The 20,054-nt window shown below is 39.6% G+C and overlaps 2 protein-coding genes across 2 annotated transcripts; one reads left to right on the forward strand and one right to left on the reverse strand.

Annotated features, from left to right (window-relative positions):
* Positions 1-1,025: 1,025 nt before the first annotated feature.
* On the reverse strand, positions 1,026-6,898 carry gprin3b (GPRIN family member 3b). Its single transcript, XM_017463216.3, has 2 exons — positions 6,752-6,898; positions 1,026-3,981 (listed from the first exon to the last, which is right to left on the reverse strand). The coding sequence occupies exon 2, from the start codon at positions 3,923-3,925 to the stop codon at positions 1,709-1,711; it is 2,217 nt and encodes a 738-aa protein (XP_017318705.1). The 5' UTR covers positions 3,926-3,981; positions 6,752-6,898; the 3' UTR covers positions 1,026-1,708.
* A 3,297-nt stretch (positions 6,899-10,195) lies between these two features.
* Positions 10,196-19,915, forward strand: elmod2 (ELMO/CED-12 domain containing 2). The gene is made up of 9 exons (XM_017464538.3): positions 10,196-10,361; positions 12,032-12,179; positions 14,040-14,068; positions 14,408-14,505; positions 14,661-14,790; positions 16,013-16,146; positions 16,300-16,368; positions 16,492-16,625; positions 17,897-19,915. Exons 2-9 carry the CDS (start codon positions 12,032-12,034, stop codon positions 18,064-18,066), a joined length of 912 nt encoding a protein of 303 aa, XP_017320027.1. The 5' UTR covers positions 10,196-10,361; the 3' UTR covers positions 18,067-19,915.
* Positions 19,916-20,054: the final 139 nt, after the last annotated feature.

The raw sequence follows: 20,054 nt of genomic DNA on the forward strand, positions 1-20,054 counted from the left end.
CAGATACTGTGATATGCCAAAAACTGTCACACCGAGTTAAGGTTATCATGTATATTTTTCACACCACATATCTAACATCAAACAGCCTCCTGGGGTTTGCACAGAAACATCCTCCAAAGCAAAATTAAACACTGCTCTATTGCACCAGATGTTTCAATGTGACTGAACCCATAAAATGCGTGTTATTATGTGTCATCTCAACAATCCCTTTGGCTGGAATTCGCTGATACATACACGTACTCACTTCAGCCATTCTTAAACACCCTGATTGGACAGACCAGCTATCTGTTAACGGTTCTTTCGGTTAATAACTTGACAAACAATCTCTTATATCATCCCGTGGGCTTCGGGTTTCAAACCTTGCATCACGGAAATGAAGATCCCGAAAGCCAGCTGGAATTTTGCGAAGAGCTCGGTAGCATTAATCTCTTCCAGAGTTAAAGCAGGGCCTTTGCTGAAGATCTAATCTGAGCCTTTAAATGGATGCAACAATACTGTGACAGCGATAGGGAGGACGTTAAATATTGAAACAGGAGCTAATTAAGAGATGTGATGTGTTGAAATGAAAGAGAACGAAGCTGCAGGAGTAGTGCCATGGAGGGACAGAATGAAGAACGAGAGAGAAGGAGAGCGAGCGAGAAGGAAAAAGCCCTGCTGCCAATTTCAATATCACTCACTCTGTAGAGGTCAAGACCTCCAAAAACAGATTTGTGATATCACTCATGGTGATATGGCTTCCATCTGTGGCTGAAATGCCACCATCGGTCACATCAGTAAATGGTTACAGTTATGGCAAAGCAAGGAAATATGATAAGTCATACGATGCATCAGCAGGTAATGCAGACACATGCCTGAGCAAATGGACAGAAATACCTTCCAGTGTTTTACATACACATACACATGAACATGACCTTCTCATCATGGTATATAACTGCAGATAAAATTAAAAAAAAAAAAAAAACTATTAAAAAAATTAATACCTAAGGCAAATGCACTGTGTAATGAAGAACGGAGTAAACCGGGAGTGAATGGTATTCTCTTGATGATTTTAATATAAAATCAGGGTACACTGGCACTTTACTATACATATGACAACAAGCACACCGGATTTAGGATTTTTTTGTTGCTGTTGTTCTTGCACGTTATCATTTCTAATTAACAACCTATTTCGATTTGCAAAGCTTATGGTTTGAACAAACTCATGAATATGAATATCATAAATAATAGGGGCAAACACCCTCAAAAATGCAAAACAATTATTTACCAAACTCAGAATACAATAAGATTTTAAATTCCACTGCACAAGGTTTTGTAAAAAGTAACAGTAGTAAGCTTACATCTGATATTCAGTGCAATGTATAACTGCAAATCCCACAATGGGAAGTTAATAGACAGCCAACTGAACCAATATACATGCATATAACTGAATATGTTCCATTATCCTCATTATTTTATAAGTTATCATTATTGCCATTTCACTCTAAATACTGTTAGAACTTTACTCTCTGCATATTTTTTTAATTTCTAAAAAATACTTCCTTTAATAATACTGTTTACTGCCTTCACTTACACACTCACCATTTTTTTTTTAAATGCCGCACGTTCTGCATGATGAACCGGGGAATAGTCCTGTCATGCTTTGCACTAGAACAACCTCGAGGAAGATTCTGTACCAGGCAATCATCGGACCATGATTACTCAGCAGTTCTCACTCCAGCACTGCCGAGGGGGGTGGACGTACACAACAGTTGGGCCGTCGGACATTTTGGAACATGGACCTGAAGGCGTTAGCCTGCCTTCGCTTGCTCTTTCTGCCCGATGGCGAGTCAGACGCTGGACCTGAAACGGATTTCCTGAGTGTCGTCTGAGACATGATCTTCTTCTCGTGCTCTTTGATTTTGCACTGGAGGTGACTCTGGATAGCGAAACCAAGCGACTCTGGATCCAGCGAGGCACCGTACACCTCCCACGTCATGCCCTGCTCATCCCACACCACGTCATGAACACTCTTCTTGGTCGGCTTGGCTGCCTTCTCATCCTCCTTCTTATCCCTCTCTGGCCCCAACTTGGAACCTTTCTTTGCAGACTTGGCTATGGATTTGTTAACCAGCTGCTCCATCTTTAATTTGTAATCTGAAGTGGAGCTTGACGGTGGGGCAGAAGCCTCTGTTTTGGAATCATTAGCCACTGAGCAAAGACCGACCACATGTGGAGAGGGCTTTGACTGTGAAATAGGGGCTTTAGCAACAGGAGGCCTGGCAGGTTGTTCTGACTGAGGACTTGTTACAGACAGAGCTTGACAGGCCTGATCAGTTGTTGTGGTCGATATCTCACCAAAGCCCTTCCCCTTGGAGTCCTGTTTCACAGAATTTGAAACAGAAGGGACAGGGGAGACTTTGTAGCTCTGACTTTGACAACTAGCTTCATTCGATAGCTTATTTTGATTGCATGTCTCGATATTGATCTGATAAACTGGTTGAAGAGGTGAACATCCTTTTGGGGCATTGTAAATTGGTGGCCCAGGCTCCTTGGGCTTGGCTCCAAGCCTGGTCTCGTGTTGTAAAACACCATCTGTGTGCACCAAAATACCTCCAGATTGGGGAAGTACCTCTGACAAGGTTGTGATAGATGGGCCACATGAACTGCCAGACGTTTCCATTATAATCGGTGCCTCTGTACTGTCCTTATGATATACCATTGCAAGGCTCTCCATTTCTTCCATTTGAAGACATATAGACACCCGTTTGGGATGGTATGGAAAAAGGCTGGGACTTGTTTCAACAGCTCGAGTGCAGACTAAAGCCACAGCCTGCACCTCTACATCTTGGTGCCGTTTGCAGGGTGAGGTGCCACAGTCTGCTGCTGATGTCATGGTGGAGGCCTCACGGTACAGCTTACAGTGTTTCATCTTATTTTCCTCTGAAACAGGTCCTTGTGTTTGAATTGCCTCATCTGTCACTTCAGCATGAAAGGAGTGACATGAGGAGATGTCCCCGGAGTGTGGGGAAGTGCTGTTTATTGTGACAGTATGGGATTTGGCATCATTTGCATCATATTCAGATTTGGGGCAGGACTCTTTTTCTTTAAGAGGTGTGGACTGTTTTTTGTTTGCTTGTAATATAGCAAGATCTGCCTCAGCTTTCTCGATGCTGTTTGCTGGCTGAGAGGCCTCTGCTGGTTTAGGAACTGATTTGAAAACCTCTGTTGTAAGGCCTTGTGGGCAAGTCCCTCCTTGCAATTTCCTAACTGAATCAGGATGTGGTTGATTAGTCTCATCCATGCTGGTGATCAGAGCTAGATCTGAACTAATGGTGCAGCTCGATTCTTTAAGTTCATATAAATGGGAATTGTCCTTGTTTGAGTTCCTGTTGCTGGCAGGTAAGTCTGTGAGCTTAGGATCACATGTGTGACATAGCTTTTGACTTTGTGCTGTGGGTTCCTCAGATGACGATGGCCTATTCTGTAGTTTCTCCGCACTCTGCTCTTCCTCAATTCCTTGTTTAGCAAGACTGCCATTTCTCCCCTTATCATCTTTAGGCAGTGTTTCTACACATGATGGGCTACTTGAAGAAATATCCTTGCTTTTGGCAGAAATTGTTGGTAACAACTTTGAATTTACATTGCTGTTTTCCATCTTGGTGTTTGCATGAGGTTCCTGTGCATCAGGTTTTCTGTGATCCTCACTATTAGAAGAAGGAGAGTTGGATGCCCCTTCCAATAGTTTCCCTTTACTTGCAGACTTGTGTTGCATATTATCCTGATCTGGTTTTGTTTTTTGGGTAGAAGCACAATCCTTTGTCAGGTTTAAACCTGAGTCTTGGAGGCAAATTGTGTTTGCGTCCTTGTTGCCCAAAGTATCCGTACCAGAGAGTCGAGGTACCATTTGAACAGTGACAGTCCTTTTGGGGTTAGGGACAGTTCCCATTCTGAATCCAGTTTTATTGCTTCCTTTGTTGTTAGTCCAAAATCAAGGTGGCTATCCTGGAAGAATGGAATTTACACACAAAATTTAGACATATTGTAGTAAATTAATATATAATAAAAACACCAGAAGTTTCAAACATATACAGTATGATATCTACATCAAAGAATTATCCAACTGATTAATGTTTTTGCCTTTTATCTATGGACAAGCTCATATAGCAAAACGAGGTCTTCAAAGACCCTTTAGATAGTTATGGGGTTTCCGGTTTTACTTAGAAGCTTCTCTGATAGGAAAAACACCTTAATGGTTTCCCCAAAGGGGATGTTTTCTAACAGTGCAAGCATTTTTATGAAAAAGACTAAGAAAGAGAAAATCATGAGAGATTTGTAGTGCTGTAGCATCTTGTCTGGATATCTGAATGACAATATTAAATGAGAATACAAACAGCTGAGGAAAAAAATTGAGTTCAAACCTAACAGCTCCATAAGGAAACTACTATTTCTAACCGACTGGGTCATTACTCAGTGTTTTTCAGATATCCGCATTGGATAGCCCCAATTCCAGTTTAAAGTTTATAATCGAGTTTAATCATTGAGTTTAGTCGTAAGATTAATCATTGTAGATGTCACAGCAACACACACACACACACACACACACACACACCAATTATGGTTCAAACTACAGACTGCAATAGGTCAAGATGGTGGACAATCTGAGGAGTGAAGACAAAGAAATACATTCTCTGCAGTTTTTCTCAGCCCAAAGCAACAGCACTGCTAGACATAACAACTCGAGAAGACATAAACACTCACGAAGGCCCTGACAAGACAAAAAGATCATTAAAAGATAACAAAAGGAGTTTCATTTACTATGTTTTCAGAAGAATTCATTGATATAAGCATTTTTCTCCTTCAGAAAGAATTTATTAAGGAAAAACAAATCACAAATTAATTAGACTTAACCTGGGGGTCGTGATATCCATCCACGCCAAATACCAAGATCTGAATGAAATGGCATAGAAAAAAAACTCTCCCATTTGCATCGACCTATCTCTGTGAGGCTGTTTTTCCAACGCCAGTCTACCTGAAGAACAAGTATAGGGCCAAACTCATGGTTGAAGTTGGTTTGCGTCTTTTCCTCAGCCCTACGGACTGGATCGCCTCGTATCCTCTATCAAAGCCCAACCATCCCACTGAGCAGGTAGTACGAAACACTGGGTGGGGGTGGTGCTGATCTTTCGGGCTGACGGGGGAGTGTCATTCTTAAAAGTGGGTCAAACTGACAAAAAGTTTGAGAACCGCTAACCTAGACTTAACATTAGACATTAGACATTAACCCGGCTTGGTTTAAGCTACATTGGAGTGACATGATACACGATAATATAGTCATTGTTTCCTGCTATATCATAATAGTGATGCTAGCAAGAATGTACCGGATATTTGGCATCATGTATTGAATCTTGACAGGAATTGTTTAGCATCAGGATATTCCTCTGTGATTTTGCAATAAATCTTGGACAAGACAAAGCCCTGGAGACCTGACAGATTAAAAAATTCTGCATCTATCACACAAATTCACCCACAGGACTGTAAAACAAGCCAATTACACCATAATTAAGTGGGTTTTTTCCCCGTTTATCACACCATATCCAAGCAGTGAACCTCACTTGAGACACACTGCACTGTTTTGTCCATGTAGTTATTAAATTCGTCCCATTAGAGAGCTTCTTATTCAGTAATGCCCAAAACTTTGGCAGGTTGCCTGATGTCTTGGCCAGAATACAGGCTGCATGTAAATAATAAACATCACTGCACCAAGTTTATAATGATTGATGCGGGTTTTTTCTTTCTTTTTTTTTTTTCTTTTCCCTCTGGCGGAAATACAGAAATAAATTGCACGCTTGGTAAGAGCTATTATGTGCTTTTGGGAAAATGATGACCAAAAGTGTACATAAAGAGTAAAATGCCTGCATCATGATCATCTTTAACTCAGTTTCACATCATGATAAATGGTGAATAAAAAATGGCCAGGTAAGGAAGTGCATTTGAGCAATGTATTTCATCCCCTGAAAAAAGAGACACCACTTTAATAATGCCGATTTTTGAAGACAATTTGGGGATGTTGCAGGACACACACACACACACACACACACACACACACACTTTCTCTCTCTCCCTCTCTCTCTCTCTCTCTCTCTCTCTCTCTCTCACTCTCTCTCTACGGACTGCCTGAAAGAAAGGAGGTTGTGTGAAATGTGGCGTCTGGGTCTCATATTGAAACTGTAATGTGAAATATCCCGTGATGAATTAAAACTGAAAAATATAGTGCTGGAGCAATCCAGTGCAACGTGCTCCAAAAACCTCATGCATGTTAATAATGACATTAATATGCATTGATATGAGTTATTATGAAGCTATATTATTTAATAAGCCAATGAGCAGCAAAGACAGGACTAAATTGAGGCTGGTTAAATTTGGATCCAGCACTGAGATATTGTATGCAGGTCACACTGAAGCACTGAAGTTGAAAATGAACTGGTTAATTAGACCCAAATGAGTAGAGGTGAATAAAAACACTCAGCATCACCTGTCAGTTCATGGGATCATAAGTGCATCATGGGATAAAGACTAAGAGACAAACTAGGACGGATTTGTCCTGCTCCTCCTGTTTACACAGCACATTCATTGCGCCAGTGTTTCTAATGAAATGGATCAAAGCAGTGGTCAGTGGGAAGGGAGTGCTATGGATGACCTTGTCATTAAATTCATTATTAGGACAATCTAGACGAAAGCACGTGCATGAAGAAGAAAGAAAAAGAAATCCTACCTGCTCTTGTCTTTGTCTCAGTCTCACATCATGCTCAGGGTTGCACACTGCGCTGTGTGTGTGTGTGTGTGTGTGTGTGTGTGTGTGTGTTTCTGCTCTTCTCACATATAGGACACTGGGCTGAATATCAATGGAAGGATTTCAGCCGCACGGAAGCAGCGGCGCGAAGCCACGCCCTCCGGAGCGGATAATATGCTAATTAGGCCAAACGCGGCTCGTTGATTGGTCAGATCCTCTGGAAAATGCTCCGCAGCTGGAAACGCCCCTAATTTAAATGATAGTCGCCTTGTGGTTGTTGAACTAGCAAGTGGGCTTGAAATTAGGTCGTTTGATTATATTTTAAATGGTATCTTACAGTTGTAACTACACATGATCAGTGGTTATCGGAGTGGTACTTGGGAACCCTCACACTCTCAGAAATGAAGGTATCAAACTGCCCTCATTTCCTCTAAGGTGGGGTGGAGGGTAATTATCATCAAAAGTACATCTTTATTATGCCGCATTAATCTTTTAAAATAATTGCAATCTCACAGCTTCACGGTCCCCTGAGCGCCGCTGTGGAGTTCCGCGCGTTCTACCGTGTCTGTGTGGGTTTCCTCAGAGTTCTCCAGTTTCTTCCCACCTCCCAAAAAGCATGTTGGTGGGCAAGGTGTTTACCCTAAATTGCCCCTACGTCTGTACGAGTGTGTGTCCCATTCACAGGGTATTCCGCCTCACGCTCATTGTTCCCAGAATAGACTCTGGATCCACAGCAACCCTGGCCAAAATAAAGCACTTACTGAAAATGAACTACCTCCACAGCAGGGTTGTTTAGACTGATAGCCCTCTTAGATTGTGACCTAGTGAATCAGGATGTATTTATTGATAAAGACTTTGAAGCTCTTCTGTAAGTCACTCTGGGTAAGGGCTTCTGCCAGATGCCATAAATGTAAACGTAAACGAATGAATGAATGAATAATAGTACCACTTAAGAACCTAATGTACCCTTAAAGCTTTAAACACTAAGTTAACTCTTTTTGCTTTATTTGTGAGAACGCAGGGATCCATAGCCATTCCTTTTTTTTCTTATTGCGTGCGTTACATTAGTGGAAATCGCAACCTACACTTATCAAGTTTATTATTTATTATTGGTTTCTTATAGTTATTAGGCCTCTTTGACTGGAATTTATGTATTTAGTCCAAAGCTCCAAAAATATGTATCCTATAAATAATGCCAACTTGGTCCTAATGTGTTCTGTTGATGCAAAGTTCAGTAATAAAAAGCACGTTGGCGCCAATAAATAGCCAGAATATTGCTGTAAACATTCAAATAAAGAGCTTAATATATGAATATTTTAGTATGTTCTCTACCGAGGGGACCCATGGAATTTATTTTACAGTTAAAGCACTTCCTGGCTGTGTGATCACCCCCATACAAGATTATGCTTATTGAATTGAGCTAAAATAGCACATAAAAATAGTCTAAATATTGTCTAATGGTTTTCTATTAAACATTTCTCCATCATGGTTTTAGTGTGTCCTGACATATATAAACAATTATTGCTCTTTAATTGTTTCTACTTAATTTAAATATGTCTATCTAAATAACCATAAGTACTAGCTATCTAACATGGCTGTGTGTTTATACACTTATAAAGGCATTGTATTGCAGACTGAACAGGCTGCAATTAAGATGCATTTGATTTGTGTAATGCTGATTTTTCTTAGCTGATATGAAATTAAAATTTCCAATAAACTTCACACACACACACACACACACACACACACACACACACACACACACACACACACATATATTCACACAAGGTCACAGAGTAAACTCTCAACACTAAAGGGAGATAGGACAGTTTCCTGTGTGTGTGTGTGTGTGCGTGTCCATGAGAGAGAGAGAGAGAGAGAGAGAGAGAGAGAGAGAGAGAGAGAGAGCGAGCAGTTTGGACTGATGACCTCTGCCTTTAAGGAATCCCAACTGAGATGATGAAGGAGAATGAATGATTTGCAGGAGTTGCTCCTCCCATGATGCATTGCAGTCTTTAGAATCACATGAAAAAGGTTTACTGTATTCTGCAGAAAATAGTGTAGGCTGCGCTGCATAACTTCTCCTCTGGACCTCAGTACTGACATAAGACCTGTACAAGCTATACAATGCCAGCACAATAAAAACCTGGGACTCTTATTCGGCGTTTTAGAAATGTATTATCTTTAAATAAGTTGTCATTTCGTTTAATTTCATTTGCAACATTAAACAGACATTCTTACTCAGAGTGACATACAGAAATACGTTAAGGAATATCATAAGGCTCTTATATAATAAATATATTGATCCATCCATTTTCTATACCGTTTATCCTTCAGGGTTGCCGGGAACCTAGAGCAAATCCCAGGGAGCATGGGGCATAAAGCGGGGTACACCCTGGACAGGGTGCTGGTCCATCGTAGGGCACATTCACACACCCATTCATGCACCCATTCATACACTATGGACATGCACATCAGCCTACCGTGGGGGACGAAACCGGAGTACCCGGAGGATATCCCCGCAGCACCGGGGGAACATGCAAACGCCACACACACAGGTCCACGGCGGGAATCAAACCACCAACCCTGGTGGTGTGAGGCAAACGTGCTAATCACTAAGCCACTGTGTGCCCTATATAATAAATATATAAGATATATATCATTATTTAATAAATAATTTAGATCACTAAATCAAGATTTAGTGCTTGTTTAAGTGTTTACTGAAGAGTATTCAATTTGCATTCAAACCAAACTAGCTGCATTCACTGGTTATTTGATACACCTGCTCAAATGGCTCCTCAATGCTAAACTTTTTTGTTTTTCCTCACTGTTCTGTATAAACTCTAGAGATTGATGTGCATTAAAAAAAAAATAACCCTGGACAAAACCCCAGTTTCTGAAATACTCAAACCAGCCCATCTAACACCAACTCCCATGCCATCACATGATATTTCCCCCCATTAAGATGTTTGATGTGAAGTTCTTGACCTCTATCTGCATGATTTGATGCGTTGCTCTTCTGCCACATGATTGGCTGACTGGGTAACTGCATGATGTAAAGGTGTTCCTTTTAAAATGGAAAAAATAGTCTTACTATTATTCTTATAGTGGATATTTTCTGACATGATGAGGCCATTTGTAACGGTGTATAAGTGGTCGAAAACTGGAAAGAGACATCAACCACGACGTATATTACAACGCCGTTAGTTTAATGTATTTGCAGTGAACTGCCGCCATCTTGTGGCCGAAAATCCGTCTCGCCTTTAAAATGGACGGTAATAAATTTTCCGCGCGTGCGCTATAAACGCTTGAATGCATTCCAAATAGGTTTGTAGTGCATACATAGGGAGACTACACTGACGTCACACTAGTGGATTCTAGACCCTATCTAGTGCACTAGATATTACTATTGACACACAGTTAGGATCGGGCCATTGAGTCAAGACAGAATACAGTTCAGACAGTTGGTTCTACGCCAGTTAGCATTTTCGCTAACTCCGAATTAAACACGGATTATTTTTCCTTTTTCACCGTGACTTAAACTTAAACTGAAGTTTTCCAAGGATTAATTTCCTCTTCCAGAAGCAGTGGCGTAAGAAAAAACAAACAAACAGATACTTTTCACAATATTTTGGTGACCGGCTAGCTAGCAAACTAAGCTAACTGTCTATAGTGGTAACTACTGACAACCTGTTTGAGTCACTTAGCTTGTTAGCTAGCTAGCTAACTGGAGCACTTTTGGACTTGTCTCTCATTAGTACTTACTTCTAATTTCTTATTAGGTTAGGTAATAAGTTAGGTAATAAGTTTAACTTTGTTTCCACTACTTTGTTTTGTGCATTTGACTCCCAAACACTAGCTATCTATCTATATAAGTGCACTACACTTATTGGGATATGGGACACAGCCAAGGTAAACTTCTAATAAATGATTAAATTAGTCAAGATACTCTTTAATCAAGTTGATTTAATTTGTAGGACTGATGAGCTGTTTACATGTGTACATGTTACTGTGGGTCAAATGGGGACAGGGAGGGGGGGTGAGTCCATGATTGAGGTCCCATCCAAATTTTTTTTTACATTTTTAAATTCATTTTTCAACATTGAATCTGACAAAACATGCTTTTAATATGTCATCTTAATGTCTTAACCTATCCCAGGTAATAATCTCGTTTTCTTTCCTCACAGCGGCTGCATTTTGCTCCTAAATAAGTAGCAGGATTGGGATTTTTAGCTCGTTCATTCATCCATCCATCCATCCATCCATCTCCAGGAAGCGCTTTATCTTGGTCAGGGTTGCATGAGGCAGGAATACAAACTGGATGGGACATCAGTCCATCATAGGGCATCATGCACACACACACACACACACACACACACACACACACCTAGGGGAAATTTATGGCACTTTTCCACCGCACAGTTCGACTCTGCTCGACTCGAATCTGCTCGGTTATTGGTGTTTTCCACCTCGGTTGAGGTTCCAGCCGAGCCGATACTAAATATGCACTGAGGAAGTGAGGATTCTCCTTAACGAATGGTTCTGTATTGTGCCATTTAATACATACTTTACGTACGGTAATATCCTATTAATTGAACTTGATGTATTGTTTATTAGCGGTGGGCAGAGCGAGGCTTCGTGGAACAAAAACAGTTGAAGCAAATGCAATGTATTGTGTCACAACAATCCAATACTTGTCTCCACGGTGACACCTAGTGGTCACTTGTAGGTGTTGATCTGAAACAACCTTGACAACGATTCAGACAAGCGTTGATGAATTATGACCAATTATAAACAATTTATAATTGTTTGTCAAACAAGGAAGTGTGTCGGGGAGGCGATAGAGTTCTCGACTGGTACGCTGCTGCCTTGGGTTAGAATCCTGGGTGATATTCAGTCATTCGTCCTTTCAGAACGCGCATTTTACCTGATGTTTTGCCAGAAAATCCTTACAATAGATGTCACTGTTGAGCATTACACCTTTGGCGGCACTCTCACGCCAACCTCTCTCATCGATAGACCATGATTTGTTACATGATCAATTACGGTAGCCCTAATCTCATCTGAGATTACAGCTCTTGATCTTCCTCTCGCATACGTACTCCTCTGTTGTGCTCACCGTGTTCAAGAGTTTTGAAAACGTGACTTGGGTATTGAGAAATGGGTCCTAGCGATTGTAAAAAAAACAAAACTGTAACACAGCTTTGCTCTTCATGACTGATTATCCTTTTTGAGGTTTTTTTTTGTGTGTGTGTGTTAAAGATGATGTTGGGGTCTATCTGGCAGTACCTGTATACCTCCTTTCTGCGGTTCTGGTTTAAATGGTTTCTCAGGCAAATCACTGGAAAATGCGAGCTGCAGCGGATCTGCCACGGATATGAGCCTGGAGCACCAAGGACCACACGGATCGGTGAGGCTCACTGTGAGATACTGAGCTGTAAATACACTGTTATAACATCACCCTGAACCACTCACATTCACTGAACTGCCATAACGTTAAAAATCAGATTGGACCAGACGGGCTAGCCTTCACTCAGTAATGAGCCTTGGGTGCCCTTGACCATGTTGCCAGTTCACCGGTTGTCCTTCTTTGGACCACTTTTGGAAGATACCTGCAGTTTTGGAGACACAGTCGTCTAGACATCACAATTTGGCCCTTGTCAGAGTCACTCAGATCTTTACGCTTGCCCTTTTTTCCTGCTTCCAACACATCAACTTTGAGAACTGACTGTTCACTTGCTGTCTAATACATCCCACCCCTTTACAGGTGCCACTGTAACGAGATAATCACAAGATAGTTATTCACCATTCAGTGTAATGAAATAGTTATTCACTTCACCTGTCAGTGGTTTTAATGTTATGGTTGACAGGTGTATTAATCTTTATAATCATCATCAGCATCCATTTATTTTTTTTATAATAAACTTGACATTTTTAGTTTAAATTTCATTCCCTCAACATATTATTCTACTTTCACTTTGGTTAATGGTTTCCTACATCACCTTCAATGCTATTTGACTACCTGCAGGTAGTGATGCAGATGCAGCTGGGATTTAGCCCTCACTTCATCTCTACCTAAAGAGAGCGATGCAGGGACGCTTTAGTCCGTCCAGCTCTCACCCCCTCATTTGTACACTCTGCTCAAACAGATCACCTTCCAAAGCTTTAACTTTCATGCTCAAGGTCCTTTCACACCGAGCATGATTAAGAGATGCGAATGGATGACGCTCTTGAATCGAAACAGTACACCCTTATGGAGCTATTCACAACAGACGCGATAAAGCAAGATTTTTTTTCTGACCAGTGTGTGGATTTTTTTCCCCGTCGTCTCGTGATGAAACGGGCTGTCCAGTTAGATCTGAGCTTTAGATCACATACCCAGAGCCGCTGCTGTTGCCCAAAAGGGCGAGGTTGGTGACACTATAACACAGAAAGCTGTTTTGAAAACCAGCGTAAACACACAAGAAGAATATTCTGGAAGAGAGAAGAGAATGGATATTGAGTCCTTGTTATCACTGGTGTCTGAGAACAGAGAACTTCTTAATAAAAGTCACAGCGACTACAAAAAACGTTGGTTTTTGCCAAAAGTTTGTGGACACCTGACCATCTCACCCATCTGTGTTTTTTGAGCATCCCATTCCAGATTTAGTCCACTCTTTGCTGTTATTATAAGCTCACTCTTCTGGGAAGGCTTTCCACTAGATTTTGCACAATTAACAAATTGTTAATTAAATTAAATGGAGTTAATTAAATTAACTCCAACCTGGGCGAACCATGTCTTCATGGTGCTCGCTTTGTGCACAGGGGTATTGTCATGATGGAACAGGTGAAACAAAAGTTTATTACTACAGCCCACAGAGACATTCTGTACAATTGTGTGCTTTCAGCTTTGTGGCAACAGTTTAGGGAAGACCCACATATGGGTGTGATGGTCAGGTGTCCACAAACCTTTGGAGATATAGTGTACTATCCTTCAGGCTTGTTTTAATTTAACATCTGGTTTCTAATTCTAATATCATACAATACATAAAAGCATGACCAAATATCATTGATGTACCCAGATATGTTCAGCAATTTCTCTTATCAAGAAAACTGCAGCATCTCATTTGTCAATTTTGTTTTAAAATTTTGGATGAAAAATATTTTGTGTTATATTTTCATATATGCATGTTTGCTGTACTTTATATGCATAACGACTTGGCGTATATCTCCATGTCAGTTGTATTAATAACGAGGAAGAATTTGATCTCTGTATTTTTTCTCATTTCAGAAAACTCCTTGAAATCTTCAAAAAACAAGGTGAGATATATTTCTCCACCGTGACATCACTTATTGATGCTTTATTTAAAACGGATCAAGGGTAGGGTAGGACCGGTTCATCTTTTCATTTTTTGTTATTTAACAATTGTAATGAAGTTTTCAGACATTACCTAAAAAGTTCCTCTGAAGTACGTAAAGATTTTTACCTTTTTAATTTTTGGAAAAAAAGAGCCTAAATTAAATTTGATTTGCATATGAACTTGTTAGTCCATTCTGAATACTGAACATTAGCCCTGCAACATCACGTTGTAATGCTGATTATAACGCAGTATGAGTGACGATTCTCTCAGACTGTATTAAATGCCTTGTATTGTTCAGGTGCTGCAAGATGCTGTGGATGTGAAGGAAGATGCAGTGGAGGGCTGTGTGACACAAATCGTGAAAGAGAAGAATATCAAAGAGCAGAAAGATCCCAAGTAAGTGTGACGACAGTAGATCTCGTTTTCAGAGACACTGAGAGCGTAAATAGCTTCAGTCACGCTTTGGTGTTAATGTTGTTTTCAAAATCCACCATAGTGTTAGTGATTTATTGACGCTCTTGTCGTGATATTCATTGTTATTTCAATTGAAGGTTTAAGGTGAATCTCCATCAGTGCCTCATACAAATAAGTGGCTACAACACCCTGTTCATGACAGTTGAAGAGCTAAGAAAAGTGACGTTTGACTCAGAAAGTGAAGAACATGAGAAAATGCTTCTTAAGGTGTGTGATTTTTGAGATTCTTATTGCCCTTCAGTCAGATTCATTACTATGAATTTTCCCTCCCTTTCTATGGCAATGCAGGATTTCTCAGATAGAGCAGCAGCTAGGGCTGGGCGATATGACAGAAATATTATATCACAGTACTCGAGGGCATTTCTATGATACGTGATGTGTATCACAATATATAATTTAGTTAACAAACCGGAGGTAAAACAGTTGTAAAATAAAAGTTAAATCGTGTCAAAGTCAAAGATTATGTTAAAAAAAAAAAAAGTCAAATCAATGGCATCTGGTCAGTACCATTTCTTTTGTAATTATTTAAAAAAAAAAAAAAAAAAAAAAAAACATCACCATACCAACGGTATCTCAGAAAAGTGTATCGCGAAGTCATTTATCGCCATACCAATATTATATTGACATATCGCCCAGCCCTAGCAGCAGTCAGACCAAACACGAATAAAATTCACCTGAAAGAGAAGCCGAAAAGGATCAGGGACACAAGACCTGCATTTGCTTCTCGAAGTGGTTACTTGGAGTATGGAGTGCATTTATCCAGGTGATGTTTGACCTGTGAATTTGTGAGCCTCGGTCTTGTGACAAAAAAAATAAGAGTGAAAAAACAAAAACTTTTGACCGGTAGTGTAGATGGAAATAAAAAACCAAAAATCATAGTAACTCTCAATAAAAAGAATCAGTTTTTATGTAACAGGAATTAATATATTTGTTAATTGTGCAGTTGAAAAAGAGAAATGACTTAAAACGTAGGTCAACTGTCCTGTTCCTCTTGACTCAAAAATCTGTTGCAGTTATATGTTTTTTTATCGCGAAATCAGGAGAAATACATTAGAAATGTAAAGTTACACATCGAGTATAAGATAATGCAAAGGGAACGACTGCTTACAGCTGCGTTACTAAGTGATGATAAGAACTAACTTGTTTTGTGGCGACGTTAAACTGAACTGTATGCAGAGAATACATGCTCTTTAATGAATGAAAAGTAAGTAATTGCCAATTAAAAATAATTATCTCCAAGATAGTGTGTTACCATGACCATCTCTGAAGGGGTTAAAAATCAGAAGAGGTTCACAGGTGGGAAAACCATGGCGTTTACATGGGAGATTACGTAAATAAAAGAACATTTTGAATATTTTAAGTGATTTGAGAAGATGAACTAACAATACTAAAACAAACCACATTGTTGTTTTAATAATTTCTGGCTTAGTTGTGGGATTTGCTGATGCCGTCCGTTAAGCTGGAATCTCGAGTCACCAAGCAGTGGGGCGACATCGGGTTTCAAGGTGACGACCCAAAGACTGACTTCAGAGGGATGGGCATGCTTGGCCTGGTGAACCTTGTGTAAGTCTCAGAACAACAGAAATATCTGTGTTAATAATAATAATAGTCATGACAATAATCAAACTGAACTTAACTGATTTATACATGGTTGTTTTTGGTGCTGTTGAGAACGCGTTTGTGTTTGTGTATGTGTGTGTGTTTGGTCAAAAAAAGGTTTTTCAGTGAGAACTACAATAAAGCAGCACGGCACGTCCTGTCCCATGCCAACCATCCCTCTCTGGGGTAAATCATTTTTAGTCTTTTACCTATTTAATTACGTTAAAGGCTCTCCCCTAACATGTGTTGTGTTCTTTCAGACTTCAATGAAATATTACATTCTAACGGTTGGTGTGTTTCTCCACACAGGTACTCGTACGCCATAGTGGGTATTAACCTGACTGAGATGGCCTACAGTTTACTGAGGAGCGGTGCTTTGAAGCCTCACTTCTACAACACTGTGGCAGGGAAACCGCACATGCACCACTTCCACCAGCTTTACTGTGAGTTAGCTTATTAACCTTTAAACCCTACTTGTCTTACATACACTTCTACATACGCGTGACCCGGTGGTTTTCGCGGTCCGTGGTGGATGTAAGCACTTCTCAATGGGACATTAGATTACAAGATAAAGTAAAAAAGAAATAATCAAATATAATGTACAACTACAGCTCACCCTCAGTAAACAAGCAGTGTGCTTCATTCATTAAGCGATTCATAATTTATTCACTAGAGGGGGTGCAGTCTCACTAGTAGACTCCCTGAGTGAGTCGTAGTCTTGCGCTAGGAATTCAACACGTCTACCCAGGACACAAAAGCAAAAAAAGGGCGGCTACATTATGCCATTTATGTCTTTTTAAAAAGTTACGTTTATTGTAAGGTTTATTTTTTTTAACTCACATGTTTTTACCATGATTACAACCAAACACCCCGAGTGATTACTTTTCTGTGCGCCGCGATTATGTACAATATTCGACGGAAAAGCAGTCAAAACAGTAATATTACGTTTTTGAATTCAACCCATCTTCTGTATACTGCATATACTGCAAAAATTATTAATAGCCATTTTGGTGATGCCGTGCTGGAGGTATTCTCTCTAAAAATGGATTAAGACAGAGCTGGGATAAAAATGAGCATATTTTATCAATTATTAAATGCACTATATCCCCCAAAATAGTGTCTGCTTAGAGGAAAAAAATATTGCTTCATTGTATAATTCTCCATTCATTTTTGTTGTTCTTAATTTGTTTTAAAGATCTGTGGATTGGCACACCGTTCAGGGTGTACCCCGCCTTGTGCCCGATGCGCCCTGGTTTAGGCTCCAGGTTCCCGGTGACCCTGTAGGATAAGCGATATAGAAAATGGAGGGATTACTATCTGTGTGGGGTTTCTTTTTTTTCTTTTTTTTTCAGTGAATAACTTTCAGGTTAAATACCACCGAAGTTGCATTCGGTGGCAACCGAATAAATTATAATTCGGTGGCTGTTTATAACTGCTTGCTGATTTAAACAAAAACAGAATTGGTTGTTGCATTTTTATGGAGAATTGAACCGTGTGATTCTATAATAACTTTTTAATGATATTCTGATACTAACGCTAACATCCAAAATTTTCAAGAGAGTCTTTTGTGGATTTTAGCATTGTCTGTATTGCTATAAATATATTACACGCATTTACATTTATGGCATTTGGTAGAGGATCTTATCAAGAACGACTAACCACTGAGCTACCGCTTTCCAAACGAGATGATTTTGTGTTGTTTCTTTGTTTTTAGGTTACCTGGCATACGAGTTTGATAAGTTCTGGGTGGAAGAAAAGCCTGCGAGCATCATGGAGTTTAACATCTACCGAGAGAAGTTCCACGACAAGGTGAAAGGGTTCCTTCTGGAGCCGGAGGTCTCCCTCATCTTAAAGCTTGAATCTAAAAAATGCCCAGATGACTGAGAGTCTTTTGTTCTGTGACTGATTTAACCAAAAAAGATGACTGAATAATAGCTTTGAAGCACATCCCTCTCCTATGCTTCCTGTTTTTAAACACAGTAACAAGTAGCAGATTTATAAACCTGAAGATCCTTCCTGAGCACAATGCTATACTGTAGAGCTGAGTTCTCACCACTATTTACTAGTAGGATTTTTATTTTGGACATATTATAAAATGATTAACAAGTCTCCTAATACTTGAAATTTGAGTTATATTTATGGTTCCTGTCAGTTTCCTAAGTGTTCATCTCAGGAATTTGATATTTATGACGATCGGGAAAGTCGCATATGATCCAATTGAAACTTTTTTCTGTGTTAAATTGTCTTGCACATGGACAATTCAATGTGTTTTTGCATGTTTTAATGCGTTCGCTAATACGTTTAGCCCTACCGAACACTACTTTAGCTTCATAACCGACGTTAACGGTTTGTTTATGTATTTGATGTGTTATTCTGTAATCAGTAACAGTGAAAATGCTGTATGGTACTGGAGTTCTTTTTAAAGTCATAGTTTGGCTTAAAATTATTATATATATTTTTTTTAAATCAGGGATAATCTTTTTGGTGTCTGCTAACAAATAAGGGAACCTTATAGTGTCTGATTTTAGCATTGTGCTCACACTTTCCTGAAAAAAAAAAGAAGATATAATTTACGTGTCAGCATTGTTTGCATTTTCATTATCATTTTAGAGTTTGGATCTCATACCTGAGGCATTGTTTGCACCAAGTAACACCAAACTATGTGCTAAGGAAGACAAAAAAACAGCTTCAAGATGGGGCTACTGATGTATTTATCGCTGCAACATCATAAAGTGTAATAGCATCCAAGCAAATCTGTTGAATACTGAACAATTTGAGGCGAGTATGTGACGAACTAGACCTGCATGATGCTGAACTGTAGATGTCCACACTAGCAAGCGACAGTCATGTAATGATTCCTCCGACCAACACTACGGCGTCACTTTTTTTGTTTTTTATTTTTAATAAATTTGCAAAGATTTCAAACAAACTTCTTTCACATTGTCATTATGGGGTATTGATTGTAGAATTTTGAGGAAAATAATGAATTTAATCCACTTTGGAATAAGGCTGTAACATAAAATGTGGAAAAAGTGAAGCGCTGTGAATACTTTCCTGATGCACTGTATTTGCAGTTAGTCCCCTATGCATTAGTTTGATGCATAAAAATAGAAGGAAAATGTAGAATTGTGGTTTCATCTCATCTTCTCTTATATGACTTCATATTAAATGTGCACAGAGACATTTGAAGGAAAATAAAAGCTTTTAAGGAAGTAGCGGCGATCGTCGGTGCGTCTGGCGAGTTGGCTTGTGTCTCTGATCTGCCACGTAACTGTAAATGTAAATCAAACTTAAATACCCCAAGTGCCGTGTATAAATTGTATAGGGAGCTGTATGCTGTACATTTTGGCTACTACCTTTCTCAACAGAACTTAAAAAAAAAAAATGGATAGGCCACGCCCACCAGAGAATCTACTGTACAGGCGACATGAGCGACTTGGATGAGACGACGAGTGACTGTAGAGTTAGCTTTCACTGCATATTCGTCACATTCGCCTCATTACTTTAAAGAAGCAACCCGTGGACACCAAAAACGTTCTAGGCTGATCTGATCGGCTACATTTATGTTGCAACACGTGAATTAAAATTTTTGGCCAAACTATTGCTTTAGGTCTGCTAAACTTAACAAAGTATCAGCTTTTAGCAGAGTGTATGTATCTAATGTCCCCTATATTACAGTTGCTTTGTACAGCTGGCTACATGGCTAATGTTAATAAATGGATTAATGGTTAAATATGTGGTGTTTTATATTTGCAATATGTTCAATTTGGAAGTCAGAAGATGTGGTTGAGGTAGGTGGAGGAAGGGGGTAAGTAGATATAGAGTTGAGAGACCCAAATGAAAACAATAAACAAGAGGCTGTAAAGCATTCA

Source organism: Ictalurus punctatus, chromosome 3 (genome assembly GCF_001660625.3).
Source record: "Ictalurus punctatus breed USDA103 chromosome 3, Coco_2.0, whole genome shotgun sequence".
Lineage (NCBI taxonomy): Eukaryota > Metazoa > Chordata > Actinopteri > Siluriformes > Ictaluridae > Ictalurus > Ictalurus punctatus.

Coding starts and splice junctions, on each gene's coding strand:
- gprin3b (XM_017463216.3), bottom strand. CDS start 3,925: ATGGGAACTGTCCCTAACCCCAAAAGGACTGTCACTGTTCAAATGGTA.
- elmod2 (XM_017464538.3), top strand. CDS start 12,032: ATGATGTTGGGGTCTATCTGGCAGTACCTGTATACCTCCTTTCTGCGG. Junction 14,791..16,012: donor ATGAGAAAATGCTTCTTAAG/GTGTGTGATTTT, acceptor TTTCTGGCTTAG/TTGTGGGATTTGCTGATGCC. Junction 16,369..16,491: donor GCCAACCATCCCTCTCTGGG/GTAAATCATTTT, acceptor TTCTCCACACAG/GTACTCGTACGCCATAGTGG.